Source organism: Lepisosteus oculatus, chromosome 1, assembly GCF_040954835.1.
Source record: "Lepisosteus oculatus isolate fLepOcu1 chromosome 1, fLepOcu1.hap2, whole genome shotgun sequence".
Taxonomy (NCBI): domain Eukaryota; kingdom Metazoa; phylum Chordata; class Actinopteri; order Semionotiformes; family Lepisosteidae; genus Lepisosteus; species Lepisosteus oculatus.
In genome coordinates this window covers 59,578,114-59,602,482 of record NC_090696.1, presented here as the reverse complement: position 1 = coordinate 59,602,482, position 24,369 = coordinate 59,578,114, and the positions used below count along the sequence as shown (strand labels likewise).

Below are 24,369 nucleotides of genomic sequence, written 5' to 3'. Positions count from 1 at the left end.
TAAACATTTGTATCAGATGCAAAACAATGATATTTCCAACGCCATAAACACATAAAAGACCAAATCAGACACGCAATCTGCTCTGAAAAAAATAAGCTCTGCAGGACAGAGCCAACAAAACACATTCTGAATGGCACAAAAGCATTTTTGAGTCAGGTTACCTACTAATATGTGGTTAGGAAAATGGCTAAACAGAAGGCTGAGAGCATGGAATTTGTTGTGTTGACTAACAAATCATTAATATCATGAATCATTTACTAATCAAGGTTTCTTAAGCTCAAGAAAGTATCCACGTAAGATCAGAGAACTTTAAAATAGATGAAAATCATATACTGTAATTAACATAGGAAACAAAATATCAAGTTGTTACTAAAATGATACCAACCAAACTTGGAATTACTGTAACTGGCCTAACAATCCTCAGAAAGGAGCACTAAGATACTATTTTATTATGAAATAGATGACCTGCAGCAGGCCAGAAATAGTATCACAACAATCAGAAACAGCTTTGGTCATCCATGAAACCTGCCAAGTGTTGATTCAATCAGTCTAGCAGTTGACAAGACAGAGATAGTTTGGAACGTGAGAACTGAGTAGCAGCCACTTGGACATACTAAAATCAGGAACGACTCCATGTCAGATGGTAATGGTATGTTCACTGGAAGGATAACAAATATGCTTTCAATCAATTAACCAAACAGTCTCTGAAACTGGTTCATGAACTAATATAGATTTAAAAATTGTCACCACATGTAAAACACAATTTAAGAAGTGCAGCATGATGTAAATTAACTTAAAATGACAACTAGACAAACACTGTATATACATTTTAATATTTCATGAGAAAACCATGCTAATAATAGTCTGTGTAAATATACAAATTATAAATCCAGTGTGTGAACAAACACACTCAAAAGGAGGCATCGTACTTACTGTAAGAATTCAAGATTCATACAGAAAAAAAGTATAGTGTATATAAATGTAAGGTAATTTGTATATTGTTTTATACTGTACATATTTGACAGTTTCCTGTGCTGTGTTCTCATAGAGAGAACTGTTTCTGAAATGAAAATTTGATTTGGAGTCCAGCAAAAAGAACTCACACTTGATTAGATAGTTATACAGTAGTAAGTGACATTATAATGATTATACCCTGTCATTTTTTAGAACAGAGAAAAGCTGACCGAACTTGGAAAACATCTGAAATAAAATTCGATAAAAAATGATAAAATTTGACAAAATCTAAAAGAGATTCCAGAAAACGATTTAGACCAATTTATTTTTAAAGCACAATGGCATCATATTGGTCATCACATAATAATCCTTAGTCCACTTCTGTAGCTAATCTAAATAAAAAACATATTTAAGCACAACTCTGCTGTGAGGAAAAAGCCTTTGTGAACTTGTTTTGGAGCCGGAGACAACTGTGCAACAATGTATTAATTTTTTGGAATGTCCCTCCCCTAGATAATGCATTGTGTACCCCTCAATCCCCTAATAAACACTATTTTTCAATTCTACTTTTCATCTCCAAGATGCCATGACTGATAATTTTGGGCAGTGAGGAGGCACTTAAGGTAGTAAAGGCAGGAATGTTGCAGTTGCAAGTTTGCTGAAGGTTATTTCAATGTCTGTTTTAGGATATCTGGTTTCTCTGATGAATCAAGGTTTAATTTTAAGGAGTGATGTTGTTGGGTGCAATTAATGTTATACTCTGATAACATCTTAACAGTCTTATTATCCAAAACTATGTTGATAATATCTCATGAACAGTCCACTTTCTAATACTAGTGCAATGGCTGCCCCCACACTGCCAGTACTATAGTATACAGGAATGATTTTGGTCATGTAATAGATTGACCATCATGATCATTGTGTTCAACATTAACATCACAGACCATCACAAAATGGTTACAGGCATTAGCAGAAGCCATTGGACAGGTATCCTGAAGTTGTTACAAGGTTTTTATCAAGTGTTTATTTTTTCTCTTATTCTTTTATTTTGTTCTGTGTTTAAAAGGTCTAATACAAATATTTACCATAGTCTTTAAATAATTATATGCTTGTGTAATATGACTTTCTTACAACTGGGGGCTTGGTTTCAGATGATTAAAAAATTCAAACTCAAAATTCAAATGAAGTCTCTGTGGGAGAGTCCAGTTACTGAACAGTTACTGTTACCAGTCTAACAACCTTCTGATCCCTGCAGGTTGTTAATATTTCTGATATGAAGTCCTCTCTTCCTTCAATCCTCTGTACGTCTGGGTGATAATTATATGCAGAATTACTTGCACATTGACATTGTTTATTATGCCAAGGACATTTTAGGGCTTACAGCCACATTTTAGAAGGTGGTAAGCTCTGAGCACAGTAAAAAAAACTAAAGTGGTTCGAATTTTATCTCTTGAACAGCCTGGTACAAAGCGTTGAATTTCAGCTTGAATTCAACTGCCACCTGTTAATGTCGGACAACTGTCAAATATCTCATGCTGATATCTGCCTGCAGAAAAATATTTCAATGCTGACAAGAGGGCGGTGAGAAGAGGAAGAAAAACAAAGTTTGAACAGCAGAGCGTGCAGTCTTGAACCCTGCTGACACTGATCCCTGTTCGCAGTCATGCAGCAAGGTTTAGGGGTTTTCATGCATCTTGTGACCACTGGCCAAAGTACAGAACACTATAGGGAGCAACTGGGAAGAATGACCTCCTTCTGATCCCATGCTTGCTGAGAAATTTAATGAGGAACACAGATCCTTAAACATTTTTACAAAAATGTTAACTCATTCAGATAAAAAAAAAAACAGTACTTCAGCATCCAAGTTAAATTGTACCTAAATTTTCAGTATATCCATTTATTAAAAAGCTATCAACTGAACTGTACGGTACCTTGATGGTTTTGTCTGATTTTGTGACAAATAATTTTAAAAGAAAACTTTTAATAGAAAACACGTAACAAAAGGAAAGAATGTGTGACATGTTGAGTGGATTGAGAGTGTGTATGCAAATTTCTATTAATATACAAAAATGTTAATAGCTAACATATATATTTATTATCAACAAAATATGTAATTGTTCTGTGATTCATTTGTTTACATAGAAAATGTGCATGTACTGTACTGTACTTAACCAGAGTCACTTTTATTAAAGTATTAGAGACTGTGAATGTACAGTATATGTTCAGGTGGGTACTGTAGCTGCGTCAGCATGCGTAGGCTGCAAAGGAACAAGTAATAGGTTTGTTCCATGCTGAAAAGAGAAGAAAGAAAACACAACGTTTCGCCTGTGGAGCCGAAGAGTTGTGGAGCTGTCACACACACGAAGAAGCATTGAATAAACCTTTTACTGTACTTGTTCCTTTGCAGTGAATGTACTATATATGCTACCTGTGAACAATATCTGCCATGGACTACTATAGACAGGTGCTGGAGGAGATGTAGGTACTGAGTGTTGCACTAAAATTGATTTTACGTTTATCTTTTTTCTACTGGTTCTTTCCAGGGGGGTATTGCTGCCACAGTCGATTTAAGTTATAATGCAGTTTATATTGAAGCATCAGTGAAACATGAAGGAAAACGCATGTCTCTCTAATCCATGAGCTGCAAGAGCAATTCTTAAGTAGGCAGTAGCTTTGTCAAAAGTCTGGGTTCCCAAGAGTTTTTGTCGCAACTGATAACAAAGTACCTCTGCAGACATGTGCACTCATTCAAAATGGGCACTTTTACAATAATGGTAAAAGTACCATTCTGTTATTGCGTGTACTAGTAGGAAAATAGTTATTATATTTCTGGATGAAATGTTTTTCAATTGACAGAAAGTTCATACTATACAGCATATACAGTATAGTGCTGGTAGTAGAGACACTGATAGTGCAGATAACGATCAGATAATGATTTGTATGGGACAATTAAGTACCTTTTTTTATTTTATACACTATAGGTATTATTAGTAGTAGTAGTAGTAGAAGAAGTAGTAGTAGACAAAACATACTGCAGTATGCACTCGTTAACAAAACAGAATAGAATGACTATTTGAGTCTCATTCAAAAAATGCGATTTTTTATTCTCATTGAAGGTTTCCCTCATTCAGTGAAAGAATCACTCACTGATTTTTTATTCTCATTGATTCATTGACTCATTCACTGATTTTTTATTTTGCATGTGGCACACGTACAGTATGTTGTTTTACTGTGTATATACTGTATGTCTTAACATGCAGAGCACAGCACGAAAAACAATTATCATTCTAAATCATCAATGTAAAATGAAAAATATTATTTTACACACATACTCCCAAAGAAGTAATATGTTAACAGGGTTACAGCAATTTTATTACTAGTATCAGTGTGCAATAAGACTGACACAAATGGAGACTAGAAAAGAACAGGTAAAAATCTATTCCATGTCGAAAAGACACATGACGTGTAGAAGGGCACCTGAAGAAGGCTTTCAGTATGGAAAAGACCTTTACTTGTTCCTTTGCAGCCTACACATACTGACGCAGCTACCTACTTGAACTTCATGGAGACTAGATTGTTTTAATAATTTCCTGATACAGTACATTATATCCTGATTTCCAGTTATATCATAGGGCCACTTAATAGTGTTTTCAATGAATTTCCGTTCTGCAGCTAATTTATGTGGAAAATATTAAATTGAAAAAATATTACATCAAATGAGTCAAAAACAGAAAAAGCGAAAAGGTTGTTTTCTTGAAATACAACTGGGAATACATAAAATCAATACATGCATTTACTAAAAGATGAAAAAGCCTACTGTCACTTCTGTGCATACTGTATTTGTGTCCCAAATATTCTGTATAATTTAATTCTATACCATAAATAAACTTATTTCTGTAAAGTGACTTACAGTATTTGAGAGATGTGGCTATTGTTTGAATATAAATGTAATAATGTTTGCAGGGCATGATGCTTCTGTAATGAGGTCAACACTTTAGTGCTGTTTTCATTGAAATCTGGCCATGCTTACACATGGTGAACTTCAAAAAGTTCTTATTAGACATTTTCTTCTACTCAAGTGAGTTTTTACTGTGTATAAATAGTTATTCAGAAGCATCAGACATTTATAATCCAAGTTCAAGTAGGAAATAATAATAATTCCTTACACTTATATGGCGCTTTTTCTGGACACTACTCTTACAGGGCTATACAGGTAATGGGGACTCCATTACACCACCACCAATGTGCAGCATCCACCTGTGTGCCGGTCTGCTCACCACACATCAGTGGGGAGGAGAACAGAGCGATGAAGCCAATTCTTGGATGAGGATTATTAAGAGGCCATGATTGTTAAAGGCCAATGGGAAATTTGACCAGGACGCCGGGGTAACACCCATATTTTTTTAGGATTTTTTGGGATTTGTAATAACCACAGAAAGTCCCTTACTGGCCCCACTAACAACCTTAGTTTTTCCCAGTAGGTTTCCCACCCAGGTACCGACTATGCTCACACCTGATTAGCTTCAGTGGGTTGTCAGCTGTGAGTTGCAGTGTGATATAGCTGCTGGCATGTCTTACTCTGAGATTTATTAGCCAAACTCAGGGGTTGTTTGCCTTTTGTGTCCTATGTAAGGTTCTATCCTCATGCATGGATTCCCATGTTTTCATTCTTTATTCCTTTAGTAGAAAGAAATGCTCACCATATGTTCCAATCCCTACTGTGATGGTAGACGATACTGTATAATATTCACTCCTTACCTTTCTCTTGGCTCTGAGTTGTTCATGGTAATTGTCAGAGGTGTCTCCTGGGATCTCCCCTCCCCACAGGGTAATGCCTACTATGGTGTAGGTAATTCCCATTACACCCAGGGGCAGGAGATAGACCAGCACAGTCAGAATGATATGATACCTATGCAACAACAAAAAAAATAAAACAGCTAGCTTTATATCATTGCTGATACACATTTTCAGACAATGAATATATCTCTCCTCCAAATTGTTTCTCACTTCTCTTGCCTAGTCCTGATGTGAAAGATATCAGGGTGTCTTTCATCACTTACAGTATTGACACTCTTCATTCCTCCACAGGGTCCTAGTGCAGCTGCAGTCTTACTGAATTTATAACTTTTGAATATTGTAAAAACATATACAGGTCTACTATTGCCATTTTTCAATACGTTTATAGAGTTAATTTAGATTTTTCCAGCTACAATATGTATTAGAAAATTTAGAACTTATTTTGTATGTTCCTTTTGATTGAAGGGGTACAGAGAATTATATTACAAAACTGTACATAATAAGATGACCCCATCCATTTTCTTATTAGCATTTGGATTCTTAAGTTAATGATTGCTTCATTCTGTTTGGTATACACTTTCTATTAAGACATACAAAAATGTCTGAAGCGTAGAAAAGCATATTAGTGCTGGCCCAGATTATAAAGGCTAAATTAATAAATGTTTGTATATTTCATCATGTGCCATTCCTACAAGCTTGTAAACAAAATTCTTAAGGGACTAAGAATGGGCCAAGATGAAGGGACTACAATGGGCCAGACAGATAACAAGAACAACTGAACATCACTGGACAAAGGAAATGTGAAGTAAGATCCCAAGAGACAAACAAAACTGATTAAAATAAAGACCCCTGGAAGATGGAAAGATGAAATCGGTAATTTGCCAGATCAAGCAGCTACTAAAAATACATTTGTGAAGAAAATGTCGGGAAGTCTTCATATGAAACTGAATTGACATTGGATGAAAATTATGATGGTAATGATGATATATGGTGACTAATTTCCAGGCATCTCTGTACATTTATGATTTCTGAGGTAATAACAAAACAAGGAGAAAGGCTGCATCTTTCTAGCTTCCTAATATGGGCACATTATGCTTGTAGAAAATGTTTCCTTTAAAAGAGAAATTTGACTCAATTAATGAATATAAATCTGAATTTTGAATGCAACAAACACTTTTACAAAGAAAAGCAGTTTTAAACTTAGGAAAAGAATAAGAGGCTTACATGGAGGAATCCTTGTTTCTTGGCCAGTGAATGTAGCATAGAGTTCTCCCTGGGAAGAGCCTGGTTTTGGAGTAAAAGCAGACTGGAAAGGCCAACACAAATGCTAATATCCAGATGCTCACTATAACCACCTTAGTCGCGGTCGCCGACAGTCTTGGCTTCAGAGGATGGATGATGGCCATGTATCTAAGTAAAAGACAAATAGATGACAATTAGTAGCCATGGCAGTCACATCCCAATAGTCTCATTATGGTTTCAAGGAATATTTAAGGCAAGTCACTTTTCTTAGTCAAAGCAAGAGACTCATACTCTGACCAACTATAAATATTTTATATCTAAAATATTTGGTTTTTCCAGGGAAGACCATTTAAACCCAAATGATTCATGTAGATCACAAGATGGTCAAACATTTGGAATCTATTTTATTTTCACTAGAGTATAGGATAGATTTACTCTAAATGCATAACATGCCATCTAAAACTGTATTTTACAAGCACTCCTCCTGTCCTGGCGTTAAAAAAAAAAACGAAGAAATAGAATAACACTTTATCAGTACAGATGCTGAAAAGGGACCACTCACGACCAAGTATTTTAATAATGTGAATGACTGATGTGAAGGTCATGATTTCCAGCCACAAGGCTGAGGTCCAAACATCTTAAAGAAACTTGTAGATGAAATCTTAGATTATGTTTAAACTGCACTTAAGATTTACTAAATTACTATATAGTGTAATCATTTTGAGTCAGGTGGCTTTATATCATTTTATTATGTTATACTTTTACAGTATGGTTTTAACATTAGCTGCTGTCATTTTAGAAATTCTAAAGGTGTGACCAAGACCAAGGTAATCAAGTTTAGTTCTAGTGATGTGGAATAGTCTGGAGACGTTCTGTGACCACTGTGCTGACTGTGGTCCTGAAAATGTACAGTACAGTGTCTTTGCTTTCTACCTGTCAAAGTGCTGTGCTTTGTCCTACATTTCAAAACACCAAGCAATCACAAACAATCCCTTAACTCACAAAAGTTAAAAGCAGAGGATTAAATATTTTGTTTTCTCAGTAGCATCTTTGTAGCTTAGATTGCATTGCAGATACAATGTAGCCTTTTGTTTGTGAAAATTCTGAAATTAACTAATTCAATTACTTTTTGTTTCCACAACTGTGACATTGAACACAATTTATACTCAATGCCAAAGAGCATCTGCTCTACAGTAAAGCCTGCCTACAGCTATATGGTGGATCATTTGAATGACACAGCCAGCAGCTGGTGTGGGATATAGATCTACAGAGAAATTCCAAAACACAGAAATTAAAAGGCAAAGAAGGCACACATTGAGTGGAGTCAAAAAGAGATGCAAGGAAAAAAAACATCAAAGAACAGGTCACTAAATAAACATACTGCACTGACTGATATGCAAAAAGTTGTAACTGCCAAATAACTAAATCATGGCTGACAAGAGAGTGATGGAGGCAACGCACCATTAGTGGATACAAAGCATTTAAAGGGGAAATGCAATACTAATTTTGTATTTCAGGGTTAGAAAGAATCAGCATTGATAAGTGCTGTTATAACCACAATGAAAATAAAATGCACACAGTAACTTGTAAAACCTCCAATTCCAATTTACAACGCAAAATAGATTAAATTTCCAGGTATGTGCACAATGTTCTGTGATTCAGAATGAGGCAACAAAACTTCCAGTGATGTGATGCAGCGCTATTACATTGTAAACAAACAGGCTTGTGAATACATCTATTTTTCAAGGTGGTTTTGGTTACTTTTAAATTGTTCCTTATTTTATGCTAAATTCGAAATTTGTAATTTGTTTTCTATAGCATCAATGAATTTCTTTTATTTACCAAGATTTAAGAACCAGGGGGATATTGTGGGATACTTAAAATTTCCCTAGTGAGCTAGTCTTTAGTTAGGAAAAACCTAACATGGTTCTGAAAGATCTGAAACTGAAATATGAGACAAAGCTAACAATTGCTTTCTTGCTATTGTCAGCACAGGTCAGAACACCTGTGCTTACCCTTTTAAACAGTGAGGAAAACAGAAGTGAGAGAATTACTAATGATCTTAATATAGTATATTCAGTATACAGTTAGTCCAATAACCATGATTTATAATATTAGGCAATGAAAGACATTATTAACTGGAATGGGAAAAGACAGATGTGAAATCATCAGAAAGTAGATGGCAATCGATCAGAGAGGCTTCATGCCGGAAGCACAAAATAGATCCAAGTAATCCAAGAGTACCCCGATATATGTTGGGGTTAGGAACTAGAGTGTTGCAAGTAAAGACGAATAAGAACATATAAGAACAATATAAACTTAATCTGGGAAGCTTTTCCCATAATAATTAAAGGAATAGAGTCAGACCATAAATTAGACTTTGTTTGTGTTTTACTTTTAGCTAACCAAATACCATGGGTCCTGTTATAATTCAAGGTTATCCATCCACAATTTTCTTAACACTTTATCCAATACAGGGTCGCAGGGGAGCTAGAATCTATCCTGACAAGCAACAGGCACAAGGCAGAATATACTGTACACTGGATGGCACTTGAGATCATCGTAGACACATAGACACTGACACAGACACACACACTAACGCCAATTAATCTACAAGTATGTCTTTGGACTGTGGGGGGAAAACCACACGAGCACATGGAGAACATACAAACTCCACATAGATAGCACCCCAGGTCTAGAACTGAACCCAGGGCTCCATCAGTGTGAGGCTGCAAGGCTAATTACTGTTTCACCATGTCCCCAGGTCATGCTCCTAAATAGTGCAACTTACTGTATAATGGAATGACTTATAAAGGAGAATTTATATCCTTAATGAATTCAAATAGAGATACTGTACATTTCCAACATACAGTTTAGAAATTGATATACAATATACAGTTACTTTGATGTACTGTATCTGTAACCCATAAAAAACAATAAATAGAAATAGCATCTCTAGCTCCTTTCGAATTGTGGTATCATTGAAACCAACAAAGTCATTCTCTGCTTCAGGGTAGATTTTTTTTCCCACACCTTGTTCAAGCATTTAATATCTGTGATCACAACTTGATCCACTGGTGACATACTGTAGTGCATGGTAGCAACAACTCAACTTTAATGCTGGGGCATAAGGATGTCATGTGCATTAAGAATTTACTGTATATTGTTAGATTTTGGTCTTCTCATTTTCTAATTTCTGGAACAACATAATCTGTGCTCTACTTATTTTGCTAGTACCTTGAAATGTAAGCGTGAGGAATTTTTACGTTGAATTCCATATTCTTCATGCAATGTACAACAGAGGCCACTTGTTTAATAAATCAGTTCAATTAAAGAGAAAAAAATGCATTTTAACATGATTAAAATAGAACAACATCCAGTTAAAGAAACTGAGCACTGCAAAATGCAAGAATAGGTAAAGAGCATTGTAGGAAAAATAATGCAAAGCACATTAAATTCAATGTGTGTAGGTTTTATTTCCATATTATTGTGCTTACCAGGGAATAAATCAACAATATGCCTCATACTGAGTAAAGAGAAAGAATTAACATAGAAGAGGCAGAAGTGTTGCTGGACTTCCTGTAAGTTTCCCAGGGCCTATTCTACAACAGTTAACAAAACACTTCCAATGACCAGAATACCAGAATAGAAGATAATACCCACTGACTGGAAAATTGCTAATGTAGCGCCCATCTAAAAAATGAGTGACAGAACTAAACCAAATAATTATATGTTTTTGTCACATATAAGAATATGGACACAGTAATTACTAAACTAAGGAATGTAGTTCAGGGCTTGGATGAAAGACAACATGGTTTTAGAAAAGGTACTGTAGGACTTGCATGTTAAAGTTCTTTGAACAAGTAACAGCAGTAACATAGCATATGGGATGGTATATTTAGATTGCAAGAAAGCTTTTGGTAAATTCCTCATGAAAGATTCATTCTTAAATTGCAGGCAGTGGACACGCAGTATAATGCATAAGGATTGGTAAATGGATAGAAATAATAGAAAAAAGACAGATGGCGGCTTTGGTTTTTTTATGCGGACACATCATATTCATCTTCTAAACAAGATGGCTAAGCAATGTGATTGGCAAAACAAGTTAAGATATGAACTTAAATGTGCACACGTTATATCAAGGATATGCTATGTTCAATGGGCTAGCAATATTGTATTTAGAATATTGTGCATATTTTGCCCATCACATTACAAAACAGATAGTGCTATTCCAGAATCAATCCAGAAAAGAAAAGACAGCTACGTTACCAGGCTCAAAAGAATGTCCTACTCTCAAAGGGAAAGGAACTGCACCATTTTAGTGTTGGACGCAGAAGACTTTCAGGGGAGGGCGGTCTGAGATACTGTAGTTAAAATTACATATACTTTTACAACTACAGTTCAATTCCACAGTCATTCATTTCAAGGTTCCATTTTCTACATTAAGTAAATCATAGGCAGCTCTAGTTCACTTGCAGGGTTTATTAATTAATCTGTATTACAGATAATTTCTTCAGTTTTAAGAAAACATACAAAACGTATTTGGTCTTGGGGCCGTGCAATGCATAATCTGACTTCACGTGCAATTTCAGATGAAAGTGTACTGTCTTTGCAAATTCTGTAGGTACCAATTTAACAATGATACTTGCAATACTTGCCTCCTAGGAAAAACAGACAAATCCTTTTCATAAATTGTATTTTTCTTGCCCACTTCCTGGAAGAATTTAACTGTCTTAAGGAGAAATAACCATACTCTGGGGCATTATGACATACTGTAGCAGTCTATTTACTTTAGCCCATTTACTGATTTTAATTTGTTTTATTTCACATCATTTTCTCCTTGAAAGAAGCTATCAACTGGCATTATACCATCTGCATTATATAATTTCAGTATATGTCTGTTTACAATAAACATGATTACCTTTTTAATTCATGGTAACTGATGGTTATCTGAAATGGATTTATTTTTAATGAACCACTGATCCTTCCATTTTCTAACTGCTTTTATTTAAGTAGACTGAATTAAGTATACCGAAAGGATTAAGGAGTGTTTTAGTCAAAATCTGTTTTAACCCACTTGGCTGAGGGCTAACCTCCCGGACAGAGGACGAGGTGGCTAGGACCCTCATGCAGAATGAGGGGTGACCAAGGGGCAGCTGCAGAGATTGGGTGGAGATGTACAGTACTGTACAGTATGTGAGGGAGATGGGAGATAGGGATAATGTACAGTATTCATAATGTTTTAGGTGAGGAAATGACATCAGGACTGATAGCAAACTACAGACAGCTGAACCCTATTGAACTTGGCTGTTGTCATCCCTATGTTATAAACTCCATTTTTGGATTGTGGAAGGAATGCCAAATGAACAAGGGGAGAATATTCAAACTCCACACAGATAGTACCCCAGGAATTGAACCCAGTGCCCCAGTGCTGCACGGAACCAATGCTAATCATTGCACCAACTTACAGTACTGCCCTTTTTAAAAAAATCAGCACTAAAAATGTATTTGTGGATATGATATGGAGTAAAAACAGTTACCATAAGTGTATCCTACATTCTGGTTAAGAATCCTAGCTTCAAATCGGTTAAGAATCCTAGCTTCACATCGGTTAAGATGTCACGAGTTAAGAACAAAAATTAAAAGACTCCAGCTGTAGTAGAGTTATGGCATTGATTTTAAATGGAAAGTTGGGCCACCACATTGAAAACATAATTCTGCAGGTTTTCATGCTGTGGCCACGGTTAAAAAATTATGGATCAGAAGACAGTGGTGATCTATTCCTGATGGAAATTAAAACATTCAATGATGTCTTTTGTGTTAAGCAACCAATTCAAAACCACTAAAGGCACAGCAGTATTTTCACAACTTTTTCAGTGAGCATTTGCAATGGTCGACCCCTGCTGGCTGCTTCATCGATCTCCAAAGCGAAATTATGTTTTTCTAAGAGAATTTGCTGAATTATTATGGTTATGTTTCAAATTGAACAGGCCTACATTTCCTGGTGGCTTTAATATCTACTGTGATTCCCCAGTGTTCAAATTTGCCACTAAAGATTTGTGTTCTTAAAATGAAACCCTCTTTTTGCTTTTCACATTCCATTCCTACTTTTATATTTTGTTTCTATTTCTCAGCCTCTTGCCCTTTGGTGTTTAATAATATTAATAAATCTCTGAGCTTTAATACTGTGCTCTCAGCATAAAATATTACTGCTGTTACCTCAGTGGCGAAAACAAATCTAATTTAGCTTGAGATTGTTACTATCGGCCATTACTAAATTTGCTTTTCTCTTAGAAAAATCTTGAGAGTGTCTCACAGCACAGCAAGTAATCATCATAGTGTAAATAACCTGTAAGTCCATTTCAGCCTAGTTGCAGACTGGTACATCACACTGAAACTACTCTTGTGAGTTCTTGTAAAAATGTGATAACTGCTGACTCAATCCATTTTCTGTTTATAATCTATTTTCTATTTTATTTCAGTCAACTGACTTAAATTATTTTGGATTAACGCCGCTGCTTTTGACACCATAATCGATAACACTCTAGTTTGTTTGGTATTTCTGGCTTTGTCCTCAGTTGATTTCAGCTCTTACTTCTCTGCAAGAAAACAATAACAACAATCATTGGTCCAGGCATGGCATGGTGGCGAAGTGGTTATCATTGCCACATTGCAGTGCTGGGGTTCCTGGTTTATTCTAGACCTAAGGGTGCTGTCTGTGAGAAATTTGTAATGTCTTCCTGCATTTGAGTGATTTTCCCCCATGTCCTCAAGTTTGGTAAGACCAAGAACATACTGGAAGGTTAACTGGCCCTAAATATGAATTTAGTGTCTGTGAGTGCCCTGCGATAGACTGGCATCCCGCATCCCTTGCTTGCCAGGATAGGCTCCAACTATTGGAAGAAGCAGTAAGAAAATGGATGGATGATTGGAAGGTAGAGTCGATGTCTAATGTTAAGATGGTGTCCTTCAGCAGTGTTATATACTATGCCTTTGTTATTTAGCATGCACTGTATAAGTTTCCATTAGAACTAAATTCTCAACTATGCAAATTGAACTCTATGAGACTAGCCACTGTCAGTTTCAGTTTTACTTGTACCATTTTTATATTTACTGATATTCTTGAAAAAGCCTCATCACCATATTTCTTAATACTTTAGGACGTGTAATAAGCAAATTGTGATTGCATTTACACGTTGACTGCTCTACACTTCATTACTTGTTTAGTGGGATTATAACTGGTGAAAGCCAAAGCCAAATTATCAAGGAAATCAAGTTGTTGAAAACTCATGCACATAAAAGGAATCCAAAGTCTAATACCTCATGAGTTCAGTTGTCTTTTTTATTTTAAATAAAGTTAATGACACAGTTTCTAAATTACGTTGCTCTTCCAAATATTGTAAATGTGATAAAATGATATTCTGTACTTACAGTACCTCTAAACAAATCCCTGGTACCAGTATTTTTTTCATTTGCAGACTGACAAGAACAAACTTTTTACTACAAATGAAGGTCGTAACATAAATGTTTCTCCCCTGTTAAGGTCCTATTGAGATGTTTTCAAGAACACACTAACTGGACATTTCCAAAAGACTTTTCAGACGTGACGGAGCATGTAGGGTATTGAGCTAGAGAACTAAGCAAAATAATTCAATGTAAATATTAGAAAGTAAGTTTTAGAAGTTTCCTTTTTTTAGGCAGTATACAGTATTTCTCTAAGAAGGAATATTTTTTTTTAAATGTAATAGATCTGTTTAGGTCTTTTTATTCAAGACACATAAATATATTAAAGTTCTGAATATATAACAGAGAATTAAATAAATATTTACTACAGCAAGTACCCAATGGAGTCTCTCAATTAACTATTTTATCTGATTCTGACTCTCAACACTGATAATTTGATTCATCCCCACTGCTTTATAGCTAAATATTCAGAAATTGGGGTGAATTAAGTCAGCTGAGGTGATACAAAGTCCCCCTCAAGTTCTATGTAAGTGTGTAATGTAAATGTATGTAAATTATTCAGCTGCTACCTTTTATCAGTGTGCCTACTCTTGGGATGTATTAGTATTAGTATTAGTATTAGTATTAGCTAATGAAGTCTCACTGATAATGTTATGAACATTTAATTCTTATGTTTCACTACACACTTGGAAAACCAAAAATTTTAAGAGAGTTCAGAATAAATAGTGCACAGTAAAAATAGTAAAAACTCTACATATTCATACAGATTGAAAACAAATGGGATTTTCTGCTTTGGTAATTTTGAAGGAACACAAAGCACAATATACTGTAGGTATTGGTTGGTGTTAATTTGGTTCATGTTAGAGGACGCAGTGTTCCACATCCTATAATGTTATTGTCACCAAGAAATGAATGGCGTGTCATTTCTTTGCATTTTCATTTCCTTCTGCTTACAAGAATCATTACTATAATTCACAACACATTCTCCATGTATTATGTACAGTATCTCTCTGAGATGGCAAATCAAGCCAGACTTTATTTTTCCCTTTAACTTTACTACTTTTACTTTGCTGTCCGGTCTACTTTTATTTTCCTTTTGAGTGATTTATTGAATACTTATTGATTTCCTTTTAATGAGCAATAAATTCATCAAATTCAACTTTGCCATAAAGACAGTTGCACAGTCTTTAATCAATGTGCATTGCGACATTATCCCTCATAACCACAATCTAATATTTGGGGTTAACATAAGAATACCAGAAAAAAATGATCACATTAATGATTAGAAATGCTGAAAAAGAGCCATTAGTCCTTAAAATGCATTGCTAGTATATTTTTCCTGAGGTATGATCCACAGGATGTGTAGACAAGTGAGAGTAAACAATGTATGTTAGTTTGAGAGTGTTAGCAGCCTTGATCCTGAATAAATCAGTTGCTCTTCCAATATCTTCTGTAATGGGAGACCTGAGAGATTTAAAATTGTAATACCACACTCAAGGGGGAAATTGGGTGATCAAGGTCTTGAAATATTAACAGATGAAGCCCCTTAATATAAGAAAGAGAGTGAAGGAGTAAGTATTAAGAACTTAAGAGCTGGACTATTTTTTGTGTCAACAGGGAAACAGTTTAGCTATTCTGTATAACGAGTCAGTGCTCATTTAGAAAGAAATGTAAAAGTCTGGTTGGATTCATGTTCGTGTACTTTCACTTAAGATTTTGTTTGATCAATAATAAACATTAACATCTTGCTCCCGAAACTGTTTTTCTGCCCCGTTAACCCACTTAAGGCCTCAATCACTCCACCACTGTCCAAACATTTCTTTTTTTCATAAAACAAATCTGAAATACTGAATAATACTAGGTTTAGTTCATTAGATTATAGCAGTACTCTACAGATATAAAATGAATCCATGACACTGGCAGTTAACATTGCTATCATTGCATAAACGAATAACAATGTTAGCATGCTGTACTGGTCATTCATTACATTACTGTTTTTAAAAAAGCTGTATATTCAATAAACATCTTCACATTGTCAGTAATTTGTCAAAGCTTGTGACATAGAGCCATAGAGCTCAACAGACTGTGTGTTTTATATACAGCTCAATAAACTGTATATTTTAATGAAAATGATAAAAAATGTATGAAACTATCTACAATATCACAATATTTTCAGAGCCAGTCTGAGCTTCTCCCTCTTTTTTAAGTTTGCGTACTGAAAGATATTCTGCATTAAGAAGGAAGACTTATGAACTAGTGGTATTATTCTCGCTGAGGCATGTCAACAGTTCTACTAGACTGGACATTACATGTGGATTCTCAAACCAGTTGCTTACTGGTGATCCACTGGTAGATGAAAGAAATGCAGAAATAAAGGTGTAAGACAAAATGGCTGTGGAAATCACATCATAAGCCATCAATTGTCCTCAATAGCATCACAATCTTAATTGTATAGAAGGCTGTTTTGATTTTGAAATGTTGCAGTACAGTACATCCAGGATCTGATTCTCACCTCAAGACCCAAAACTGCAGCTGGGTAGGGATCATTCTTAAAGTGAGAGATTACAAAAACATACAGTACACATTCCTTTTTTGACACTTGGAAGTCCCCTGAATTGTTTGGAGCTGGTGTCAATGAGACACACACAACACAAGTCATTCTATAATATGACTGTGAAGCAGTAGTGCTGACCACCGTCTCAGATCTTACACTGTTATAATTTCAACTGTTTGATACAATGAAAGACATGTGAGATCAGGACTTCAGTAATGACAGATCCCTCAAGTGGCAGGGCTGGAATCATAATTTTAACAACAACAATCCTAATTTTATTAGGAATACATCCACTGTCTTCCTAAAGCGTGAGGAAAAGTGTACACATACTGTATGTGCAAGAGGACTAAGTTCAAACCCACAATAGTCTTTTCCCCTTGTGAATCATATTTGGTGGATAAACAAACTTTCTGGATGTTTTTCAAATACCTCTTGTAAACATATAATTTTGTATTGAGTTCCCATTGGAGTTTTCAATGCTTATTAAACTTTAACTTTAGTTAATATTAACTACTCAACTTTAAATTTGATTTGCTGCTAAGCATACTATATATACTGTATAAATTACAGTATAAAAAAGTAAATCGTACAAACCTATGTTAAGCAGGGACAAATCACTGTAGAATTTACATTTGGCAGAGCATCCTCCTGCTTGATTATCCACAAAGAGAGAGACATCAATTGTTAAATACACCAAAGCTGAAAAATAGTGCTGACATCTCTGGGACTGACTTGTCTGCTAGTATTCAGTTTGCGTTCCTTGTAATGCGAGCATGCATACCACTAACTTCCAAGAATGAGACTGTTTACGAGAAGAGTAGGAAGGAAAAAGGGACTGTAATACATCATGATCATTGGCAAAAACAAAACCTGCTCGCTAGTTTTGAGTTCCATCGGACAGAATTTTCATATACTTTTGTAAATAGTAGGGTTCAGTTTCAGGATGTCATAAAATATCCAGAATCCTTCAGCAAAAACAGCTATGGCTATGGTCCTCTCAGGCCAATTGTATAAAGAGTGTAAAATCGTAAATCAATCGCCTTTGTTAATTGTAACTATGCAGTTTTTTTCTCTTGTTTAGTTTATTTGAAAAGGGCCTTGGTTTTATGGTTTTAACAAGTGCTAAGAAGTAGTAACAAGTAGAATGTTAGTGTAATTGGACTGGATTTCCAGGAGCTCACTTAGTGTAACACTTTTTTAGGATAATCAGTAAATGACAATTTTGTGTATAAATATTGTAGTGACCCACAACCCCTTGTACCCATGACCTCTTCCCTTTTACCCCTGTTCACTCCTTTTCTCATTCTTCCCTACAGATTCCCTGTTCTTTCCTCTTTCCTCCTCTGCATCTAGTAGACTCCTGCCCTCATTCTCTCTGTCTTCCAAGCTATTTTACCTGCTCCATGACTACCAGACCCCACTGTTTTAAAAAGGGCAATAAGACTGTCAGTGAGCAGCCTGGAAAGTAATCTCCAGCATGTCATTCCCTATACCACCGATGCAGAACGAGTGGACCATTACAATATCATTGTCAATATTGTAATTGTATATACAGTATATAGTATATATACAGACTAAGGACCTGGTGTTAGAACAAAAGCAAAAGTGTTTAAAGGCACTCAGCATGGGTATTTAGAGTACAGAAAACATGTATAACGTGCAAACACTAGGCAGTGCAACAAGCCCCCCCCCATCTCCCTTTATCTCCACGTGTTAACATGCTGCAGACTGCCGTGCTCGTTGTGCCAACACATTTTTTCCTCTGGTAACCTGGTACATTAGATCTACTTTTGATAATTTACTCTTCATTAGTAGAAGAACTGGAAATTTTGCTCCAGAAGGAAGAGTGCCACCTACTGGATCAACGATACCACTTGAAGGAGCACCCCAGCTTGCTGTGGAGGTCTCCCATCCCTGTACTGGTCCAACACTGCCTTGTTTAACTTCTGCTATGCCATAAGATACGGTTACAAGGTAGTAACAGTGCTGCCTAAATTCACTTACTGTATTTAGTGTATATATTTTATTTGGGCAACTCTTTTTATATACAGCAAGTGTTTAAATATCTTGACTTTGGCAGTGCACTTATTCATGCAGTTGCCACCTACCGATCCACCAATACCCTTGTCAGCAGCCACCTGATTTTCTCACCCAGTGCCACTCAGGCCTAACCATGCATAGCTTCTGAGACCTGATAAGATCAGGCTACAAGATGGTAAGACATTCTTTGACTGTTTGTGCTCAATGTCTGTGCATAGTTAAGATATAATCATGTTTCCATTTGTTACAACTGTGCTGGAAGTGTGCCAGACCAGCACTGACTAATAAAAAGCACCTCTGTGATCGTGCCAGGTTTGCCTGGTTATGGTCAGAGTTTGATTAATTAATTATGGAACACGTCCTGAACCTTAAGCTTTGTTTATCCTGACACATTACCTCAGAACACAAGGAGTTTTTCAGTGTGAGAGCAATGTGCCAACTGCAGCTTCCTTGAGATTTCTGAGAGTGATGCTGATAAACACACCTTTTTAATCTGGTTCATTTGAGTGTTATATCTGAGTTATTTGCAAATGTGCATAAACAGTGCTCAATTTATCACTAGTGTAACAGCCTAAATAGTACTGTATGAATTCAGACATTTTCTTGCAAAATCTCACCCCAATATAGAGAATTTTAATGCTGAAGCCAATCTATATGTAACTTTAAAGCATGACCCTGTACAATACTCCGTTGCTTCAAAAAAATTGCTTTGCCTTAAAGATCCTCTGAAAAAACGGCCAGTCAGAACAATAAAGCATAAGAAGAACCATATAACAGCCCAATTCCAAATCATAATACAGTGCATGAAAACACAACTACTTAATGGAGTCATACAATCACACAATACTTGAAAATTTAAATAACTGTATTATACAAGACCAAATACATGACTCTGAATGTATTCTTGATTTGCAATGGTTTTAGTGTTTAAATGTTTATCTAGATTAAAGATTTTAGTGCTCTCCTAATTTCTCAATCACGGTAATTATACTGTCAAACATGTATTCCCTTAGACTTTGAAAGTTTCAATTACAATCCCAAATGGTTAATTTAATTCCTAAACATACTGTAATATTATTTTTAAGAAAAAGGAATAGTTTAATTTTGTTTTGAACAAAAGTAGCACCATATTGTATCAGCACCAGATAGCAAATAGCAAAACAGTTTTGATAAAATGATAAAAGGGTTTTATTTACATTAAATTACCATAAATTATTAATAAAGTAAGTTTTTATTGAACTTTACCATGAAGTGCTCTATGGTTTGGTTTTCAATTTAATTATTACCAGTAAGAATTACAAAATATGTGTAGTGTATAATGCTATTTCCATAAAAATTCAAAACCAAATATCAATTCCTTTTTCAGGTACAGTAATTAGCATCAAACGTCTGAGCATCATCTCCATTCTGTATTACTCATCTGTCTCTGCCTATAGAATCTGATGCTGCAGCATTTGCAAACATTATGACAAAGCAATTTGAAAGCTGACTTGATAGCTGCCTTATCATAAAACCCCAAGGCACTCCTGTACTGATGTTTTAAGTCATAAGTTACGTTGACTTTTAATTATTGTTATAATTAGTGGCATGGTATTTAGCATTGCTGCTTCACAGCTATTGGATTCAAGGTTTGATTCTGAACTGAGTCTTAATGTTTCCCAAAATCTGCATGGGATTTTGTCAGGTTCCTCCCACCATCCAAGGGCATGCTGGCTAAGTTATCTTAGCTCTCAGCTGTCCCTGTTACTGTATATGTGGACTGGTGTTCTATCCAGTATGTGGTCCTCTCTTGTCCCCTATGCTTCCAAGACTGTGGAATATTCCAAATGAGCAGCTTTGTGATAATGGATATTGTAGACAAAATAATGGATAGAAATCAAAAACACCATCATTCTCTCCAATATTACTTGAATCAGTAAATAAGGTTGCATAGCATTAAAAGTGAAAGGCAAATGAATAAAATGCATACACTGTATAGGATCTTTTAATATATTTGTTTATAGGAACTAATACTGTTCATGCACTTTTAGCACTATGTGATGTTCTGCAGGTGAACTGTAAAGTACATACTGTAGTTGCTAAACATACTGTTGCAAATGGCTCAGTACAATAGGCTTTAAATATTCTACTATTGTAATCAATACCAATGACACTGATCAAAACCAATGAAATGATGAAGGCCGTATTTTTTTTAAAGGACTGGAATTCATTCTGGGTTTCCCACCATACGCTATGATTTGTAAATCTTTATGAGCTTGTTTTGATTTGTTATGAAAGAAAGCTTCAAACACACTTAAATACTAAACTGAAAATCTTGGATGGAAAGCACTCAGTGAGCTAATTGGTATAGACAACATTGTGTAAAAATGGAGGAATAAAGAGCTGCATTAGTATGTCAGATTAAATTATTTTTGAGATATGCAGGGAAAGAGTTAATTAAAAAGCACAGAGAAAGCTGTGACCATGCTTCCCTTTGGCTGACAACAGCCCATTTGTTTTTTTTATCTTTTGTTTAGTACCATTGATCTTGCATGCTTTACCGGCCATCACACCGAAAGGCCAACTCATTTATTTCTTTACTGCAGGTACTGTAGTATATGTGTATCATAAAAGGCTGTTTCTTGTTTTCTTTTGTACTTTTTATATTTCCTATTATTCTCATTGTACATGTGCTTTTCAGCATTGCATTTTAAGTGTTGTCTTCATGTACAGTAATTGAAACCAGTTACTTTCTGTATATACATTGTAGACATTTTGCACTGGAGGAAAAGTAGCACTTGAGCAATTATTGTGTTCACTTGAATATTGTAGTGTTTACAGAAGAGACCAAAACACAGCTTTTGTAACATAGTATACCGGGGTTGTCAGTCACACATTCTTAAGCAAAAAATGATATTTTATGTTTGAATTTTTATTGTTAAGAAACCATGATGTATTTTATATGCAGTATACAGCATATGAAACACTGTATCTTAACATTCTTAGTATTCGGAGAATAAAGCTGACTTCCCGAAAGCAAGACTCAGAGCTGTAGCTTCATAGTTTGGGTTTTTAGTGTCCTAGTGTCTTTAGAATAACATTCTTTAAATGCTAAATTGCATTTTCTAATCATTTCCCATTTTAATCTAGAATTCAAGAATTTTAGATGGCATTTAGGGACCAGAATTGATCATTTGTGGTCTGCAGTTTGTATTGTAACAAACACTCTGACTTACAATGTAGTAGGGCTTTTGTTACAAGAACATAACATTTATTTTTTATATGACACCTTACTGTAGATTACATTTACTTATTATTTCTCCTCCACATTTATTTTCAGAGAAATAGATTTCCTGCAAATGAACCTTTAGCGAAAGTTAAGAAATATTTCAGAAATCTGTTTCAATTCAGTTGTTTCAGTTTGCCAACGGCATGTCAATTAAGGCAACTACTTTTTACAATGAACTTAAAACTATAAAAAAGTAATAAAAAGTACCAAAAATACATTTTTCCACGGAGTGCAGGGACATAAAATTGTGTGTCACAATAAAACAAACCTGACTTGCACTACTTACTGTACATTTACAGAAATCTGTTTAACAATCCTAGCTTTTAGAGTTAAGTTTAACTTTTTTTAAGTCATTATTTTAGATAAACTATAATAATCAACCCTTAAAACAGATGATACACTGATATAAAGTACAGTATACAGAATTAATTGATCAAACCATTTAATTTAAAATATATCTGAACATATGAAATACATAAATATACTAAAACAACATACATTTGGCAAATGAAGTAGCTTTTATCTTATAGCTTTTTAGTAAAACAGCGACGACTTGTAGCTATCTGATTTCATTTCAGTTATTATTATCATTATTATTATTATTATTATCATTATTATTATAATCATTATTATTATTATTATTATCATTATTATTATTGTTATTATTATTGTTGTTGCCTTCATATTTTTGTCACAAGAAATGAAACGGTCTGCTAAGCGTTCACTGGTACACTACGGTCTTTTTTTTCGAAGCAACGTTGATATAAGTATTAAACAGTATTTAAAAGAGTTCTTACCTGTCAACAGCAATGGCAGTCATGGAATAGATGCTGGCAAAGACAGAGGTGATGGGGAAGAAGTTGTGAAACTTGCAGTAATGCTGTCCAAAGTACCACTCGTTATGAATAGCATAAATAAAGTTAATGAGGGTGTTGAATGCGGCCATTGAAACATCGGAAAAAGCCAGGTTCACTAAAAAGTAGTTGGTGACGGTTCTCATTCTCTTATGAGCCAGAATTATCCAAATAACAATCAGGTTACCAAAAACTGAGACTGCTACCACTGACCCGTAGGCAATAGACCACAGACCTATTTGCCATGACGGTTGAATAAATTGATTCGACATGTTTCCCGTTATGTTAAAGGATCCGTTTATTGACGATGACATTTTAAAGATTGTTTCTGAATGCACTTTGTTGTAATAATAATAATAATAATAATAATAATAATAATAATAATAATGTGATGCTAGAGAGAACAGTTACTAAGCAGCTAGCACAGTAACCAAACAGATTTATACCGCTGTTACAGTAGGTGCTGAGCTATATACTGTATCTCTAAGTACTGTAACTCAACTATGAAGAATCGGCAGGCTCCGGTAGGCAGTCTTTGGGATGAATCCCAATAAGGTGCAGCATTGTGACAGAACAGACTTCTGAACAGCATTTTCTAAAGGCTGAGTTAGACTCATCCCTTCAGAAAACGTCACTAAATGCAAATAGCAGACGCTGTTTGCCTGCAATATCAACCCCCATTTAAATGAAGCCAAACGGTAATTCAAGTTCGAATAGCGCACTTCAAAACGAGCTTTTCTCAATACTTTTTCGTTAGTATATTTTTTATCAAGAGTAACAATCCCTTTAATGCTAAATCGCCGTCACAATGTTTCAAATGCATGAATATGCTCAAGCCAACTTTCGAATAATGAAAGCACAACCCCTATTTAAAGCTGGGATAAAAAGGTGCCTAGGGCAAAGCACTCCATAGAGGCAGCTGTATAAATCTATTTAACCCTAATCGAAGTACTGCACGTGTAACATTGGAAAAAAGAAACATCCAGTTATGTGCAAACAAACGCTGTATCGTCACGACCTCACGAATTAGACAAATGATCAGTCCTGCGTGCATACGTCCACAAATGCATTACAGACCTAGTATTTTTACCTGTTAATGATTTTAGTCATGTTATTTCACTACATCGTAAATCTATAAAGGGTGGCGTGTTTGTTTTTTCTAGTGGCTGCTAGACCATACCAAATGCTATGCTAAC

General features: G+C 35.2%; 1 protein-coding gene across 1 annotated transcript in view; it reads right to left on the bottom strand.

Moving 5' to 3' along the window:
* The window catches only part of LOC102683444 (neuromedin-K receptor), a 76,720-nt gene extending 52,573 nt beyond the window's left edge, over nt 1–24,147 (bottom strand). Inside the window, exons 1-3 of the mRNA XM_006629799.3 lie at nt 23,117–24,147; nt 6,976–7,161; nt 5,713–5,863 (exon numbers count right to left, since the gene is read on the bottom strand). Coding sequence (XP_006629862.1) covers nt 5,713–5,863; nt 6,976–7,161; nt 23,117–23,487 — 708 coding nt within the window. The 5' untranslated portion in view covers nt 23,488–24,147. The remainder of the gene's footprint in view (nt 1–5,712; nt 5,864–6,975; nt 7,162–23,116) is intronic.
* Nucleotides 24,148–24,369: the final 222 nt, after the last annotated feature.